The sequence below is a fragment of the Saccoglossus kowalevskii genome, chromosome 12, assembly GCF_978046115.1.
Source record: "Saccoglossus kowalevskii chromosome 12, keSacKowa6.1, whole genome shotgun sequence".
Classification (NCBI taxonomy): Eukaryota; Metazoa; Hemichordata; class Enteropneusta; family Harrimaniidae; genus Saccoglossus; species Saccoglossus kowalevskii.
Genome location: NC_140652.1, coordinates 25,563,824 through 25,582,409, shown reverse-complemented (window position 1 = coordinate 25,582,409; position 18,586 = coordinate 25,563,824). Strand labels below are relative to the sequence as shown.

Genomic DNA, 18,586 nt, shown 5'->3' with positions numbered 1-18,586 from the left:
AACTAAAATTCATGAAACTCACTGCAACAAAAGAAAACCTGTGGAATTTTCACTGCCAAGAATTTTTGAGAATTTCTCTGACATGTCAAATTTCTGAAAACTTTTCTTTTGTGAAGGTAAAGCAGGTTGAATGAATAATTTTTCCCGCCAAAATTGGTTTGCAGCTACATTTTGCATATTTTGCACATTTTTATATATTTTTATATAATTTTTTATAATTTTTTGCTAATTTTGTATCAAATTGACATATTTTCAAATTGCCTGCATGTCTAGATCAATATATGAAATACTCAGGTGGAATTTTTGTTACAGTCGACAAGAAAATGCAAAAATTGATGTTTATTTATAGGCTACTGATTGGTCGTTGTTTTAGTATGTTACATAATCAACTCTTTATTCTTAGTCAATAACAGTGATATCACTAAAGTCACATGACTGGATCTGCTATGTTTAGTTTTTGTTTGAAGACGTTGATCCTTGTTTTCGTTGTATCCTACAGGTTGGCTTGAGACGATTTCTGTCAAGAAAGCATCAAACAAAATAGCAGATTAGAAATACACAGACAAGTAGGATTTAATCAGTTTTGTGTCACATGATATTTTTGTTTGAGTCATCATGGACATAATCTACTGTATTTTTAATCATAATTCATGGTTGAAAATAATTTGCTGCAACACCATTTGTCGTCAGTTGGTACAAATTGGGAAAGCAAAAACAAGTGATGGCAAGCGTTGTGTGGTGAACATCATAATAATGTTGCAGGAGCCTACCTGTTTCTGATGTGATCTGACAGGAAATGTTTAGACCACAAAAGAAAGTAGCGACTAACACACCACTTGGGGGCGCTATAGCCTCAATTTACATGCTTTTGTACGAGATATTACTCTACTGTAAATACTTTTGGTTAGAATTAATTTTTGCTATTTTTCACTGAAAGAATGTTTTATTGGAAATAAAATCCAGTGAATATACCTTTGTTCCTATATTTTACTTTGAACTCATCAAAAATCATTGAAAATAAGTTCCATAGAAAACATCCAAAATAGTCATTTCAGTGAAATTGATTCGAGCTAAAATACAGTATTTGACAATACCTCATGCGGGGTAGCTGTTGTGATAGTGTGAAACGCACTTTTAAACGTCACAGTCGTCACAGCGTAATCATTCAAATTTCGAACACTGTATTTTACATTTTCTAGACCCACATTGGTCATGACATTGTTTTTTATTTAATTACTGTAGAATACTATATTTTCGCTTGGAATTCATTTTCGCTGAAAGGATGATTCCGTGAAAATAAAATCCAGCGAATATACTTTTTTCCCTATATTTCACAGTCAACTCATCAAAAAACAGTGAAATCAAATTCCATACAAAACGCCCAAAAGCCTTTTCAGCAAAAATTAGTTCCAGCGAAAATAAAGTATTCCACAGTATACTAATATATGTGATATAATATTAATTTGAAATAACGTACCTTATACTTTGCTAATGCCTCTTCCAATCTACGACCATATTCTGGATCACATTGGCTAAAATTATGAACCTGAAAAACCACAAAATATATAAAAATATTACATATAATAACTTGGTGTTTTTATCTATATCTGACATATGCTGAAACCTTATTTGATAAACAACCAATCAGGAATCTTGTTATTGATGCACATGATAATGTAATTTTCTTTAGTAAGGACATGTATGATTTGTTGACAGAACTCCCATAATGGTTGTTTAATGAGATGCAAAAGGAGTTTAATTTCATCTCCATGGCAACAGTAGTGTGATGATCAATAAAACACAATCATGATCGTAACATATGAAATGATGAACATTGGTCACTAACAGTTACATGTCCAACTAAAATTACCAGAGATGGCTTTATTATCGCTGAAGCAACAAACAAACAAACAAAAACTAGCAAAAATAGATGCTTTAGTATCAATTGAATGTAGTTTATAGTAAATCAGACCAAATTGTGTTTTTCAAAAGTTAATTCCCGCTACAGTAAAGTATTTAATTCTATATCTGTTTCTGTCTTCATACAAAAAAAAAGCCAAAAACTGGTGACTGTTAGCCTAGAGGATTTCGCATCGGACTCATGGCCGGTAGATCTAAGTCCAAATCTTACCTTAGTCTGAACATCAAAAAGGTCGACCCCTACCCTGGGTGAGTGTGCCACAGACTCAATGGGAAGGCCACTGGCCGAGATTCATTCACTAACGAATGCGACTTTGGGGGAATCTTGGTTAGGATCCGCACGTGCTTGTGTTCGACCGAACCTGGTTGACGCCAGGATAGCACATTAAAATGCCATTTGATAAATAGATGGCCGCACAGCCCTGCCATGTAGTCCCAAACATGAATATGACTTCTGTGGCAAAAATGCATGATGCGTCAGCACTTGCAATTTGCACATACGAAAAAAGTCAGGAGAGACAACAGTGACAAAAAACTTTTTTGATTTAAATCTTCTCCTCAATAATAATTCCCTGTCAATCACTGTTCGACTCTATTCTCAGTGTGAAATGACATTTTGCTTAATTTGTTTATCAGCTGATTTTGAAGACTTCGTTAAAAGTTTTACATGAAACCAGCCGTTTGGTAGAGTTTTATATTTTACTATTTTATGTTTAACTTGACTGATAAGAGCACGTCTATTACATAGCATAGGACCAATAGACCATTTTCCATACACTGCGAGAATCACGCATTATGCATGAAATCGAACGTAAAAACAGGACAAACAAAGGTCATAGCGTCGTAGTCGCGTCAAACATCGCGTGGGATTTGACAAACGCGAAAGTATTTTGGGGACATTTCCATGCTTAAAGTAATGTGCTATCCACATTTGATGATAGGCAATTTCGATTAAGTAAGGGTATTCGGAAGCAATATTCCTCTGTCGAAGATCGGCCGGTCGGTGTGAGCTACGAAATAAGGAAATTCGAGTTCAAAATCAAATCGTTCAATTTTTGCAGCAGACGTTCGAAGCGCGTCTTTCATGCATCTCGCGAGATCTCGCAGTTGTACGGAAAATTACATTTAGACAGATTTTGATTTTCTTACATTCCCATAAAAATTTTCTACACTTTTCATTTTCACTAAAAATAAAATTTATTCTGAAGTATTAATGACTCACAGCTCGTTTCTGCAGAAACTCCTGGGCATCCTTCAAGTGTCCAGCAATGTTGTTAATTAGATGCGTTCTATCGTATTCACTCAAAACATTACGCCAGAAGGAACCGACTTGCGTAAAGTTATCGTCATCAGCAGTATTGTAACGTTTGACGTCACCACTGACGTGATCCACATGGGAAGCATATTTTAGATTATCTTGGGGTCCCTGGAAACTGTTGGGGAAGTAGTTGGGGGCACCATCTGGAAAACAAAAGAAATTACACACTTAAAGCATAGAGGGCAGTAATCATTACTTATCGCAATGGCTAAAAAAGAAAATTCAGTTGCTCTTGACAAGTAACACACTCAGCCATTGATTTACAAAATCAACAGAAATGTTACCCTTCTGAGCATTATTTTTTAAAATATACTTTCAGTCATTATCGTCATCACTACATCTGAGTAATTGTTGTTATTCGGTCTGAAATCCTCATCACAGCGATAAAAACAGTGATGTCACACTATTAGGTGTTCCTGCCTTATCTCCCCGTGATAAGGGTTCGTATATAGGTCTAATCAGATGTTCATTACTTGGGGTTTGCAAGTAGCCTGAAATGATACCAAGATCCCGTTTCAATATCGCTCTCGCATAAGCGTTCCAACTCAGAACAATGCAAATGCGCATGCCCGAGGTAACTAGGATACTGGGAGGTTCAGGTGGATCAAAATAGCTGTTCACGATATGACGGATTACGAGAACTATATTTTCTGTACATTACATTTTTTCACTATGATAGTGGTGAGACATGTATATTACACATGTTGAACATTGAGATACATTGTATGTCATGTCAGAAGGTCGTAGCACCAGTCTCGCTATCTACAAGATGAGACTTGAATGGGATCTTGGCATGATGTCACCATACAGTACAATGCGCGTTGCAAACCCCAAGTAATGTACCTTTGATCTAATATTAAGTTTTGGTCTATCTTTAGGCTTACTTTGATTATCAGTGACACACTGGGGACCATCCCGCTGGTAGTTGTAAGTTCTTGCATTGAATGGACAATTTACTGGTATTTGGAAATAGTTTGTCCCAAGACGATGACGGTGGGTGTCAGAGTACGAAAATATACGTCCCTGAAATAGAATAAATATGGTGATTACACATGTTTGATGGCATTCACATGTTTCACATGGTATTAACACACACCATGTGGTGTTCACAGATACCATGTGGTGTTCACAGATACCATGTGGTGTTCACAGATACCATGTGGTGTTCACAGATGTCATGTGGTGTTCACAGATACCACGTGGTGTTCACACACCTCACGTGATGGTGTTCATACATACCATAAAGTATACACACATTGTTTTTATATATCACGTGGTGTTTACACATCATATGGCATTCACACACATGTCATGTGTTCACAAATACCATATGATATATTTAATATTTAATTCACACAAGTGTAATCACGTGTAATTACTGTACAATACTTTATTTTAGCTGCATTTAATTTTTCGCTGAATAGACTTTTTCGGTGTTTTGTATGGAATTTATTTTCACTGATTTTTGACAAGTTGAATGTAAAATATAGGAAAAAGGTATATTCGCTGGATTTTATTTTCAATGAATCATTCCTTCAGCGAAAGTAGCAAATACTAATTCCAAGCGAAAATTCCAATTCCAAGTATTCCACAGTAAATAAACTACAACACTACTAAACAAACCAACTTGAATGTCAGCATTTTGGAGGATTAGCACAAATCTAATTAGTCATATGTTTATTTTATTTATTTTAATTTTTCTTATATTTATTTTTTTGGAAAACAAACAGGAGCAAGTCCCACTTATAGGCATCATCATCAAATTTGCTGAGTGGGCAAATACATTCATTATTAACAGGAACATTAAAATAAGTTTTCATCAATGTATCTTTGTAATTTATACAAGGTAATGCACTATTATAACGTACCTGTAACATTTTATCCGGAGACGCTTCAATACCAGGAACCAAGTGACCCGGACAGAAGGCGATCTGTTCTACCTCAGCAAAATAGTTCTTGGGGTTTCTATTCAGCACCAATTTACCGACAGGAATCAGTGGAAATTCACTGTGTGGCCAGATCTATACAAATACAAACATGTGTTATGTCTAATACGAGTTAGGCATATCCTGCAAAGGTCAGATTTCCTGGTACTTTTGGCAGGAGTAAGAAATATCATACCTCCATTTTGCCATATTAAAATGGTTGATAATGAAGGTACCAGGATGTTTGACCTATAACCCCAGGGTCATAAAAACACATTGTATTGGAAGCACACACAAAAAACTGCAAAACAGATGGATGGCATAAATCACAATGTAGGAACATGTGACTTGTGTTGTCATTTTTCATTGGTTCAGGGCTTGGAAAATGACTACACTAATATAATAAATCCTATATCAATTTGCCAATCATTAGAGATTAGCATCTACTGGCCTTACTGGACCACACTAATTGGATAGATAATTCATTACCTTCGTCAAATCAAACGGATTCCATCTATGTTTCTCAGCTTCTTCATATGTCATCACTTGTATGTACATGGTATAAGTGGGCTGAAAATAATAATTTGATATTTAAACTGGAAAGCTAAGAATATATGAGTACATACAATAGGGTGCTAGGGAGTTTTTTACAAGCTATGTAGTTATTACAATGGGGATACTAGAGAGTTAGTTTAACTGACAAGCTAGAGAGTTATTACAACAGTAGTGCTTGGGAGTTTTTTACAAGCTATGCAGTTATTACAATTGAGGTACTAGGAAGTTAATTTAACTGATAAGTTAGGGAGTATTAGAACTGACAAGCTAGGAAGTTAGGGAGTTATTACAACAGGAGCGCTAGGGAGTTATTACAAGCTATGGAGTTATTACAAATGGGGTACTAGGGAGTCAATTTAACTGATAAGCTAGGTGTGCTAGGGAGTTAAACTCAAACAAGATAACATATTCTACTCACATAATTTCCTTCTGCAATAGCATTATACAAATCACGGATTGCAAAATCTGGATCACACTTGGCCATCTCCGCAGCTTCATCACCAGTCAGATTCTTGATACCTTGATCAGTCTGGGGAAAAAAAACATAGTAGATAACTTTGGTGAGACCCTAATAATTATGAATATAACTTTTTGCAGTTTTTTGCTACAAAGTTTCTTTCGCAGAGTCATGATGTTGGCAACATGTTTTTATGACATTTAGGTAAATAGTAAATTTGTTTTAATCAAGGTCAGCAAGAGTTTATGTATGAAAACATTAGAAAATAATGTTTACCCTCATGGTCATATACTTATCTAAAATTAGAAATTTTTTATTCCATTATGTCAGATAACTGTGACCAAATAATTACAAAACTAGCAATGTTTGAACATAAAGCACAAATTCTGAGACAAGAATGCATTAAAACATGAGGTGACCTTTGACCTCAGGAAAGAATAGTTATGTATTTATTTTTTCATGTATTTTGTAAAATTGGCCGGTGGTCTTTAAAAACAAATAAAGATTCAGCAAGAGTTTCAAAATTTGTTTTTTGTTTTTCGCACAACATGAACAGTTACAATTCTTTTTTTTTACCTTATAATGGAATTTACAGTAAACTGGGTTTCCGTCCTTGTTGACCAGTTTGAATGTATGACTGCCATAACCATTCATATGTCTGTAACCATTTGGTGTACCACGGTTGGAAAAGAGGAATGAGACTTGATGAGTTGATTCTGGTCGTAGTGTAATAAAATCCCAGAACATGTCAGGATCCTGAAACAAATCAAAACAAGACAAAACAAAACATAAAATCATACCAGTGATTTTCTTCGTAATCAGAATTTCTCGTTTCCAAATGTATGTAACCCCAAGTTCTATGAACATAACTGTGATTTCACATTCTATGTACAATAATGTACCCACCAAATTCCATGATTAAAATTCATTGTCTACAACATTTCAGTACCCCCTAGTTCTAAGACTATAATTCCATTCCTCCACATATGTACTTTCTAGTTAAATAATAATGAACAATCAGGTTTTATGATAATTTCTAATTTTATGACTATACTTCTTTGTCTCAACATCATATTACAGTTCCACTGTGTACAGAATGCCAGTTCCTTGATTACAATTTGTTTCCATACTCAGTATACCCCCTAGTTTTATGATCATAATTCCTCATTTTCCAACATTCAATGAGCCCCCTCGTTTAATGATTATAATTCTTTGCCCAACTCCCCCAAACCCTAAAATTCTATCTTGACTGACCTTCAGATGTGTTACTGGATTTCTTTTCTGTGTGTGGATAAAATTTGGAAACAACATTGGATCTCTGATGAAAAAGATGGGTGTATTATTACCGACTAAGTCCCAGTTACCTTCATCGGTGTAAAACTTCACAGCAAATCCACGAGGATCACGAGCAGAATCCGGAGAGCCAGACTCACCACCTAGGAATAATACAGTAAAGTGACTGATGTATTTCTGAATTTGAAATGAGATTTTATTCACTGATTTTTATGCTATTATAAAAGTCCTGAATGGGAATTCAGAAAATCATATTATGTTTGTGGACATCATATCTGTGCTGAGGACACCACACAGATGAGGGTGGGACACATGCCTATGTAGTGTATATCTCCCTGAAATTGGGGGACACATGCCTAGGCAGGGTGCATGACTGATGGGGACACATAAGTGCCTAGGCAGCATTTATTAATGTTCTGAGGCTGGGGACAAATGTCAAGAGAGCAGCTGTTGTTCTTAAATGGAACATATGCCTTGGCAGTATATATCACCCTGACAAAGGAGACATGCTCAGACAGGGAAAACTTGCCTAGGCAAGTTACATCTCTCTGAGAGTAGAGACACATGTCTAGGCAGCGCATATTGCTTTGCACATGCCTAGACAGAATACATCTCTCCTAAGGCAGGGACACATGCCTTGGCATTACATATTGCTCTGAATACCCAGAACCGAGGGGCTGAAAAAATTCTAACAATTTTGGTTTCAATTAAAACAAACATCACAAAATTCAATGTAAAATGTTACCCAACTTTGATGCCATATAACTCACCTACAGTTGAAAATCTAACACCGAGAGGAGTTTTCTTTCCGACATGTTCAAATATCTTAGCTTTACAGTACCTTGATATATCATGAGTGACTTCAAAATACCCAAAGGCTCCTGTAAACAAACATCGTACAGTGAGACATAAGCATCTTGACAACAATGTTATTAATCGAAAACTTAAAATACCTCAACGAAATCATTACCTGCACCCTTAGCATGTACCACTCTCTCAGGAATACGTTCTCTACCAAAATGAGCCATTTCATCCGTGTAAGCAAAATCTTGCATCAACAGAGGACCCCTGGGTCCCACTGTAAGGATAGCATTCTTATTATCAATGGGTGCCCCGGTAGCTGTCGTCAAGGTCTCGGGTTTCTGAAGTGAAAAAAAAAATTGAAAAGTAACAATGACATCATCACCAGGGATTTTTTTAAACAAGGGAACAGAAGCGCAGCGCCCTCATGCAATGGCCATGCGCCCTCTTACCCTGGGAAGCAGATGTGAGAAGCAGAAACACATGTGGCCACAGTCTTCAACTGTGACCTGTCTGATAGTAATTTTGGCCCCAAGGAAGCCATAGAATGCTCCATTTTAACTCGGAACTATCAAAAACTCACACCCTGGTAGGGAGAACCCTATCTCCCCCACTTGGTGGCGCTGCTGAATTGTAATGCTCAATCTTGCATTTTTTTTCTAGACAAACCCCTGATCACATAATGTGATTAATTATTCGTGAATTTGTTCAACATGGACAAACAAATATGAATATTGGTCAACTTATTTAAAAGTACTGTTATAGAACTTTTATTATTTTGCAATGATTCTGATTCAGTTAATAAACAGCCTTGGGATTGACAACAGATCACATAAAAACCAAGTAATGGATTGATGTATGACAAACTGTTTTTGTTTTCACATGTTGAACATTGTTGTGTGGTTATTTCAGTTATTTGTTTATTATTTATTTTATAATAAGAACGTGGACGATTAGAAACTCTTGAAGGGGGGTTACAGAAAAAATGTGCAAAACATTTTTTTTTTTTTCTTCACTAAGCTTTGTGGTAATTTTTTTTTCCCTTGAAATAATTTTTCCCCCCAACTGTGAGAATATCTTTTTTCAAGACCAGCTGCCAACGGAAAATTATATCCATCGTAAATTAATAAAAAAGGAACTAATGAAAAATAGATAAAAATGTTACACCAAGAATTATGTGGGAAGGTAAAAGTTTCCTTCAAAGAAATAGCAAGTAGAAATTCATTTTCAAACATTTTTACCCACAATTCACCATACAGAAATTTTGTAATCAGGTACAATACCAGCTTGAAGGGTGAAGATTGCGACACCATTTGCAAACTTTGATTTCACGAAATTTTATATTTTTTAACCTAAAAATGTATAAAACACCTTCCTAGTAGTTCAACAAAACCAATCTAACACCTAAATTACCTCTTCTAACATCAGTACATGGTATAACCAATTTCAACCTGAGTGTTAAAAGTGCTATGTTCCACTCTTCAGCCTGTGAAATTTGCAGTATATTTTTAACTTTGAATATTAATTACCACAAATTTGCTGAATAAACACGTTCATTGGAAAAAGCCAAATACAGGTCAATAAACTCTTGAAAAAGAAATCTTTGGACTGGACTCTGAACATACTAATTATATCAACACATTAGACAGTCCAATCTCTGTATCTTGAGTCAACATATATAATCTCAACATACTCCAGTTTACCGTATTTGCTCTATTAGTAGTACATGTATTTATGCATTACAGAGGTGTGTCTATGCTTAAAATAAGTTGTATTTTAATAATCCAGTATACCAGTATTTGAAATTATGACCGGCTCATATGCCCAGGCTGTTATCAATTAAAACTTGCATGCCCAGCGGTCTGGTACTGTAAAATACTTTATTTTAGCTGGAATTAAATTTCACTGATTTTAAATGAGTTTAATGTAAATATACAATGTAGGTGCTAAATACCGCACTATATTTCCATGGTAACATGAAACAGGATGTGTGTTACAGTACAATATTTTGAGAAATTTACATGCAATTTAAAATTTCTCAAAAACCAGTTTTTTAGAACAGTTTCATAAATATAATGCTAAAGAGAATATATATAACCCAAATTTATGAAATAATTCGGGATAACAAAAAAGTGCTATCAACACAAAACATTTATGTCACACGTTTACAATTTGAGATGGAGTATATTATTATCGCCATAGAAACCAAAGGTAATTATACTACAGACAAAATGGCTGCCATTAACTAAAAATACAACAAAAAATAAGCTTGTGACAATTATATTAACCCTCACTATGCCCCCCCCCCATGTACATTTACTTGACCAGATATAGGTTGAATGAGAATTATGGGTTTAATGCAAAAATATAAATTGTTTCTCAAAAAATTGCCTCCTCTTTTATGTAAGTGCTTATTTTGAGTGTTACTTGAGGACACAAAATTTTCATCTAAAAATAAAATACCAAATGATGTCCACGTTGAGGGCGTAAGTTCCACGTACGCATTTATCAAAACAACGAAAGGATCTGTATAATTTAGACAAACTGATGACACTGCAAATTTCTAGAAATGTGCCAGTGACTAACTAACTGACTGACTTGAGCGCGCACGTTCACAACTCAACCTTTAACCCCTCCAACAGTTCGTGCCCTCCACCTAACCCCCCTCATCATGGATTCTTCTCGATCTCGCGTTAATGGCGTACTCGTTGCACCGGAGCGTTTTCACATTATTGAGGTCTACTAAATTATGCGATCTATCTCATCTCAAGTTCAGTGAATGAAATGAAAGCAAATATTACGTATTTGGACCCCAAACCAAATGGCGCTGCACATGAACACAACCCAGTTTGCAGACAATTGCAACGGTCAACAAACTCACATCGGACCAAGGCCAACAAGGAGCTTAGACATCACTCCAATGGATGTACTAACATTCGTTTTGCATGCAACTTACCGTCTGAGTCTTCTTGAACTCCTTCAGTTGATCCGATGCTTTATCCCTGTTTGCCATGTTGTTTGATTATTGCTAGCGTTTGTAGAAAGCAGTGAAATTCACACCAATGTAAGGTCTAAAGTTCTCGATCCACTCGCTGTAGGACAGAAAGGACACAGCTGATTGTCACGTGGTTTGTGTTGATTTGTGATTGGTTGATTGTTTCAACTGATGGTGGCGTGCCTGACCCCTGCCTGGGATGCACCCGGCCTAACCTTTTTTTATTTTTTTAAATAGTAAAATCAACGATTTATAATAAATAAACTACACAATTTATAGACTCTGCGGCTAGCATACTTTTGAAACAATTTTTTCCTGGAATAATTCCCTGTGACTGAATACTGTGAATACATTTAAAACAAACTTACCCCGTAACCGAACACAGTTGTATGTACAAGGTATTTTGACTATTTTCAATTCACAACGGCCTCCAGAGTACAATTTTTACAATATTGGAAATCATAAATGTCACGATTGTCATTGAAGTGCGGGAACCCCTTCTTTTTTTGCTTGTTATCATTGTAAAATACAATCTTGAACTTTCGCTGACGAAAATATCGTTAATTCAGTGCTTTTAAATGATCCTCATTTTTATAGCTTGTGAGGCGTGTCTAAAGTATAGATTTCGCAAATTATCAGTCACATTGCTATTAAAGCGCGGTGGTCGTTGTGCAGCGCGTGTTCGAATTTCATGTAAATAAACAATGCATTTTACACGCGTTGTATACGTCGCTATGAGTCCCATATCGAACAGGACGCGGCACGACGACTGCCACCTTTCGTTTAAATTTCAAGTTAGTAGTCATGGCTATCCCCACACTGATTAAAATCTGATGTAATGTACGGCGTGAATTTAATTTAATTGTGTACACTTTATTTTATTTTTACTATATATTTGTTATTATTTAATAATTGTCTTTATTATAATTACGTACATCTTCTTTAGTATTACTCCAACTATCACCGCGTACTGCAGCTAATACGAGATTTCATGTGGGTTTCGCGGTTACCAATACTCTTAAAAAACTGCCAGCAAATAAATAATAAATTAAAATAAAACAAAATAAAATGTATAATAAAAATAAATAATTTAACACATATTTAAAAAACTTATAAAATAAAGCCCAAACTAGGATCTTATTTTAATCAGATTCGCATTATTTTATTTGATATGTCATCTTTTAGATATAGTAATGTCAGTTGTAACAAAGAGAACTCATCGATGTCTTGCCAGTATTAAAGGTGTTTACACGTATTTGTAATTTTCAAATCAGTTTGTGTAATTTCTTTTTCTTTATTCGATTTGTCGTGTAAATATGTGTTTCCCACTCTAAGGCCATGAGTGTGAAACGACGACTATCGGATTTAAGGCTGCTCCCGGCGAGCTGACGTTACGCGGCGTTTCTTCCAATCAGAACTGTTGTAGCATTCCATGACGTAAATGAATATTTCTAAATGAAATGGCAGCGACCACTCTGGATCAACGTACTAAAATACTAGCTAGACAGACACGTTTTTGTCCGGAAACTTAGATGGGGTCGACCAGGAATGAATATGATGAGGGTCGGCAAGGAGTAATTTCGTAAGGTGTAATCAATTGTTTTTATTTTCGTAAAAATGTAATTTTTAATAAATTCGTAGACATGGACAAGATGTAAAATGTAACCAGCTATTTTATTCGTCCGTAATTTTTAAAAACATCTTATTTTTTGTAAGCGTATAAAGTATTTTCCAAATTAAATATGGCAATTCGTACGCAATTTCCAATTTTGATTCTTAAACACAAATTATCATAAATATTATAAAAATGTAATTAGGAATTTGCTCTATCTGTATTTTTTTACTGTAAATGGAATTTTCATTTATTTACTGTAAAAACGTAAAATGCCGTTTTTATTTCCTGTAACCTGTACCAGGTACCCCCTTGCCCTCCCTCTAAGATGGAAGAAGGAGGGGATGGGGGATAGGTATAGTTAGCCCCAATTAGGAAGATTGGTGACAGAAAGAAACAGTATTATTTATTGATCTATTTACTTCATATTGTGTTGATGTTATGTTAAAGGGCGGTGGTCCTCGCGCTGCGCATGTGCGACATTTGTGTTGATAAACATTGATTTTCCCACAGTGCAATGCGCTCTTCTAGTGGAAGTATGAAGTTTGACCTGGGCGCGACTTGCACTAATTATCACTGGTGCTTCTTTCGATATCTTCTAATCACCTAATTAAAACTTGGTAACGTTGTATTTTTCATACCAAAGACAATGTACATTACATACATAATTCAGTGTTGAATACAATATCTGTCTATCAATCTATCTATCTGCCATAGTTGAAATCACAAGACTCTCCCGCGACTAAAATGCTACGGCTGATTATATTCCCAGGGCCTGAATATACCAGTCCGTTGAACCAACGATACAAATCATTACAGGGTCGCCAAAGTATTTAGCGCCCTCTAGCGATCAACCGGAATATTAGTGGGTCACCGAGAAAACGGAGAGAGAGACGGTTGGCTCGTGGGATGAAAATTGTTTTTGGTGGTTCCTCCAGATCCTTACAACTTCACGGACAGTCAAAATATAACAATATACACCCTATGCTTCTGTAAAACGTATATTATAACCTGTTAATGGATTTTTTTTCTTGCGTTGGTTTTAAAAAGAACAAATGCCTGTTTAAATACTTTCAACAACAGACTGCTCACTACAGACCTCTTACAAAATCTAATTCTGAAATTACTAAAGTTTGGCTTCATACTAATTGTACTTATCGAACTGAAACCTGGACCGTCGTCATGATTATGTTGAGACATCGTCAGTTGTAAATCAGAAATATTATATCCCAAAACCAACAACTCAGAGGCAATCAACAAGCATTCTGATTGGTCAATGGACTTCATATATATATAATGTAAAACATGTTATTTTAGCTATGAATCATTATAATGCTTATTCGCTATGTAACAAACGAGGTAGTAAATATAGTTTGTCATTGTTCGATAGTTTCAGCCATGCCACGTCTCAACAAAAACAAGTCATCGGGAACGTTCTGTTTATTCCGAATATGCGCCCTCTAGCGACATATTTTAGACATCGGTGATCATCACCTCATCACCGCAATCATCGAGGACCAGACTTGAATGAAGAAGTCTGAAAGCTTGAGTAAAATCGTAACGGGGTTGATTTAAATGGTGTATCATAAAAGTTTGAAATTTAGGTTTCACCAATTGGTTAAAAAGAGGTGATAAATTAAAGCAGGAGAGTCGTCACCTGCGCACGCGCGGGAATTGAGTCCCAATCGACGAAAAAAAAAAAAACACACGCTAAAAACGCAAAGGTTCGTGGGTAGACGAAAATTAATTCCAAGCGAAAATAAAGTATTTTACTAGTACAGTATTCAAAATGAACGCTCGCTAATTGGATGACGTAGAACTAACTCATTAATATTAATTAGAACTTGCTATGATGTCGCCATATCAGTTCTGAATTGGTTATCAGTCATTTTGGCTTATAAACAAAATTATATTTATAAAACGTTCAAAACATCCCTTGCTTTATGCCTTTCACTGTATTCGATTTCGTCACGGTTGATGTGAACATCAGTTTGAAACTAAAAAAAACAGTCACGCTTCACAGTCGTCACGCAGCTCGCGTTCGAATTCCATGGAAAAAACAACGATATGCTTTTACACGGGTTGTCTACATCGCATGGCCCAATGCGACCTGTATTGAACACAGCACACAGAGACGCTATGAAATTTCAGGCTTCGAGAGTTCCTTATGTATGATTTATTTATTTATTCTTTAATTTTACATTCAGTACACTATTATTCACAGACAATGATCTAACAATTTTTCAACGCTAAATTAAAAAAAAAAAATCTTCTTGGAATTTTGATAAACCAAACACATTGCAGTTCTCGTGGTGAGAGTGATTGATATTGCAAGGGTAACTAGGAAACGACAAGTTAAAATAATCGTTATCACGACTACACATCTTGAAGTGCTCACCTTAATCACAGACGATTTGTACTAAATCAGAAATGTTGCAATTTAAATCTGAAACTCGATTTGGGGACGAACCGGAAACAGTATTTCGTAGATAAAAAATGAAAATTAGTTTGAATATTTTTTCCTTTATAGAATCAATCAAATTGTCAATAAATAAATAAAAATGGATCAAGTAGACAGACAGACGGATATGTAGAAAGACTTACATGCATACATACAGACAGACGGACGGACGCAGGACAGACAGACAGTTTGTTTTTGCATTAATGAAATCTCAACACATTGGCTGGATGTATTTGTTTACAGACAGACGGACGGACGCAGGACAGACAGACGGAAGAGTGGATGGACGGACGGACAGTTAGACAGACAGACGGATATGTAGGAAGACTTACATGCAAACATACAGACAGACGGACGGACGCAGGACAGACAGACAGACAGTTTGTTTTTGCATTACTGAAATCTCAACACATTGGCTAGATGTATTTGTTTATCATTTTTTCTGTATGTTAGTAAAATTATATTTCATAATTTCGGAATAAAAGTGAATGTCGGTTCAAGTTGTCGCTGTTATAACATATATACAGCGTTCATTGAACTATACTTTAACAGTATACTAGAAAAAATATCATATGACTGATTGTGTTATATCCATATTTTACAGCGATAATATCTTGGAAGGAAAATTGCATTATTGTTTTATTTATACATATATTTCATTTTTATATCTAATAACGAACAGATAGATCGATCACTCTACGTCACAGACTGATTGGCTCTATGATAATGATACTCTGCTGTGAATTCCAGTCTACCGAGTGTCTCATTTCGCCATGCTCGCTGAGGCATTGACTAAAGAAATTTGAATACACAAGGCGACGCAATGTCAAAGTTGTTTCTGAGACAACTATAGTATTTGGATGTTGTTTTAGCGTGGAAGACTATTATTAACTTTTTATTAAACAATATAACTAATTTTTGTTAAAATTCCTTTATAATGTAATGGCAGAAATGTAGGCTACGAATACACATGTGCGGTGACATCACATGGAGCCCAGATCCTATAAAAAACTGTACGTTTAGTCTGTACGAGGGACGGGAGTTAGCGGCCCGGGATATTGTATAACTGCAATAAATAAGGGATTAAACCGTACATGCCGCTCAGAATTCGTAAATAGAGTAAATCTGTTTAGTTTTCTTGTTTTTCTACTAATATTGGTAAAGTAAAGGTATGGCGTTGGCTAAATTGTCAATTTGAATATACTAGATACGATACCCCCCCCCCGTACAGGCGAGTCGTGTACTTTATTATAGTTTCTGTGCTTCCTGTGGAGACATAAGGTGACCATTTTGAAAGTACAATGTACTTTTATCGTTTGCTCACGTTCAATAATGTGTCACAATTTCACAATGAAAGTAAAACATACATATTAGTTCAAAACACAACACATACTATTTCATTCGGCGAACAGCAGATGTTGCATAATATTTGTTCCGTATCTCAAAACATATGCCCCGTAAATAAACAGTTGTTTATACTAATAATTTAAACTACAGTTATTTTTACTAAACATTATTAAGATTGTCAAGCTTGTTTTTACAATTTTTTTCACGAATTATGAGTAAAATTCAAGACTTGACTCGCAAATTTTCTTTCGTTATATAAATACACGTGAACCCCCCCCCCCCCCACCGAGTCTGGTATGTGTCCTTGATTGAAATAAATCCATACTGTATCTCCCATTTCGCTAAGTAGTTTTGGAATTCAAGATTAATATCTAATACCATAATCCTCCACGCTAGCTCGATCAATATGTAACTTTAATCTGCACGTCACAGTTACCAATGAAACTAAACGACAATCAAGGCTATGAGGTCGTCACTGCGGCGAAATCAAACGAATATTTACTCCAATATAGGAACGGATGTAGAAATTCCAGTTGGAGCTCATTACAATGACGTCGTTATTGCATTGCATTGTAGTATATGCGTGTATGAGTGACGACGGGTTGAAAGAACGTGAAAGGGAACCCTTGCGAACAGACTCTTGTTTGCTGGCGTTTCATAAAAACCGCAAACACGGCTTTCACAATACCCCGGCTTCGCCATTTACTAGTACACACTCACATAATATTTTATTTATTGAGAGGGAGAAAACAAAACAAAAAAACAAACAAACAAGAGACTTCAAACAAGTATAATGCACGAAAGACAAGTCGTATGTTCTTCGCAGTCAACTCATTATTTCGACGTTCGAAAGTGAAATTAATCTTCGATCTGGCTGAATTCGTAAATTACACATGTAATGTTCCTCGATTTTGAATACAGTTTTGAACAGTTGTATACGAGTTTTATTTTGCAATAAATATTTAAATGACTTACACTTGCACATTCTTCCACAATTCCCGTTTTCATGTATCCCAGATCCTTTGAAAGGAATCTTGGGAAAATGAATTCTATTTCCCATCCCCTGTTCGAGCCAGGAATGATCACAAAATCATATCAGAATGGGGCGATTATTCGCCCAGTTATCCCCGCTCCTCTCCTCTCCTCTCAGTAAAAGATCAAACGATCATTTGGTTATTTAGTTTTAATTGTTCATCGACGGTACAGTTTACGTAAGTGCATGGTGATAGAAATGGAACAACGCCCATAGTGGTACGATGATTAGATAAGATCTCAGACTACTATTATAGTTACTCTAGTCTGAGAATGGATATCGGAACAGATATTCAGAGAACGTTTCTATAGATTTTTAACAATTGTCGAACGAGGCTGAACCGGTGGACTGCCTGACGTACACGTACATTTATGTAAATCTATGGTATCTGGGTAATATATATGAAGGGCAAAATATATATATATATATATATATATGTTTTTCAATTTATTTGCTGGAATTTTTTTTTAATTTTGGTAATATTTAAAATATATGAATGATATTATATAAACAAAAAAAACCCCCAAACTAGGTTCTTATTTTAGTTAGATTGGTGTGAACTGTACATATATCCCATGATGTCCAAAACGTCTCTTATTTTGGAATCATATAGTTGATAAACGTTTGAGTCAAAAATATAATTTAAAAACGGAAGTGGTGTGAAAACGGAGTGTATTTAAACCGACTTTTCGAAGTTTGTATAACATTTTTCGATTTAGTCACACATTAAAAAATAACAGTCGCCGCGTCGTATTCTATATGATTTCCAAATGAAAATAAGAAACACAAGTAAAACACATGTTTGTTTACTCGAAATACGGTGACAACAGCGATACATTTGCTAAACAACCAAGTCACATGGTGCCAGG

At 35.5% G+C, this 18,586-nt stretch overlaps 1 protein-coding gene across 1 annotated transcript; it reads right to left on the bottom strand.

Annotated features, from left to right (window-relative positions):
* Positions 1 to 364: 364 nt before the first annotated feature.
* LOC100303512 (catalase) lies at positions 365 to 11,375 on the bottom strand. The gene is made up of 12 exons (XM_085506198.1): positions 11,226 to 11,375; positions 8,439 to 8,610; positions 8,239 to 8,349; positions 7,430 to 7,611; positions 6,752 to 6,931; positions 6,137 to 6,247; positions 5,653 to 5,733; positions 5,107 to 5,259; positions 4,123 to 4,261; positions 3,143 to 3,381; positions 1,478 to 1,546; positions 365 to 517 (listed from the first exon to the last, which is right to left on the bottom strand). The coding sequence occupies exons 1-12, from the start codon at positions 11,280 to 11,282 to the stop codon at positions 494 to 496; spliced, it is 1,518 nt and encodes a 505-aa protein (XP_085362324.1). The 5' UTR covers positions 11,283 to 11,375; the 3' UTR covers positions 365 to 493.
* Positions 11,376 to 18,586: the final 7,211 nt, after the last annotated feature.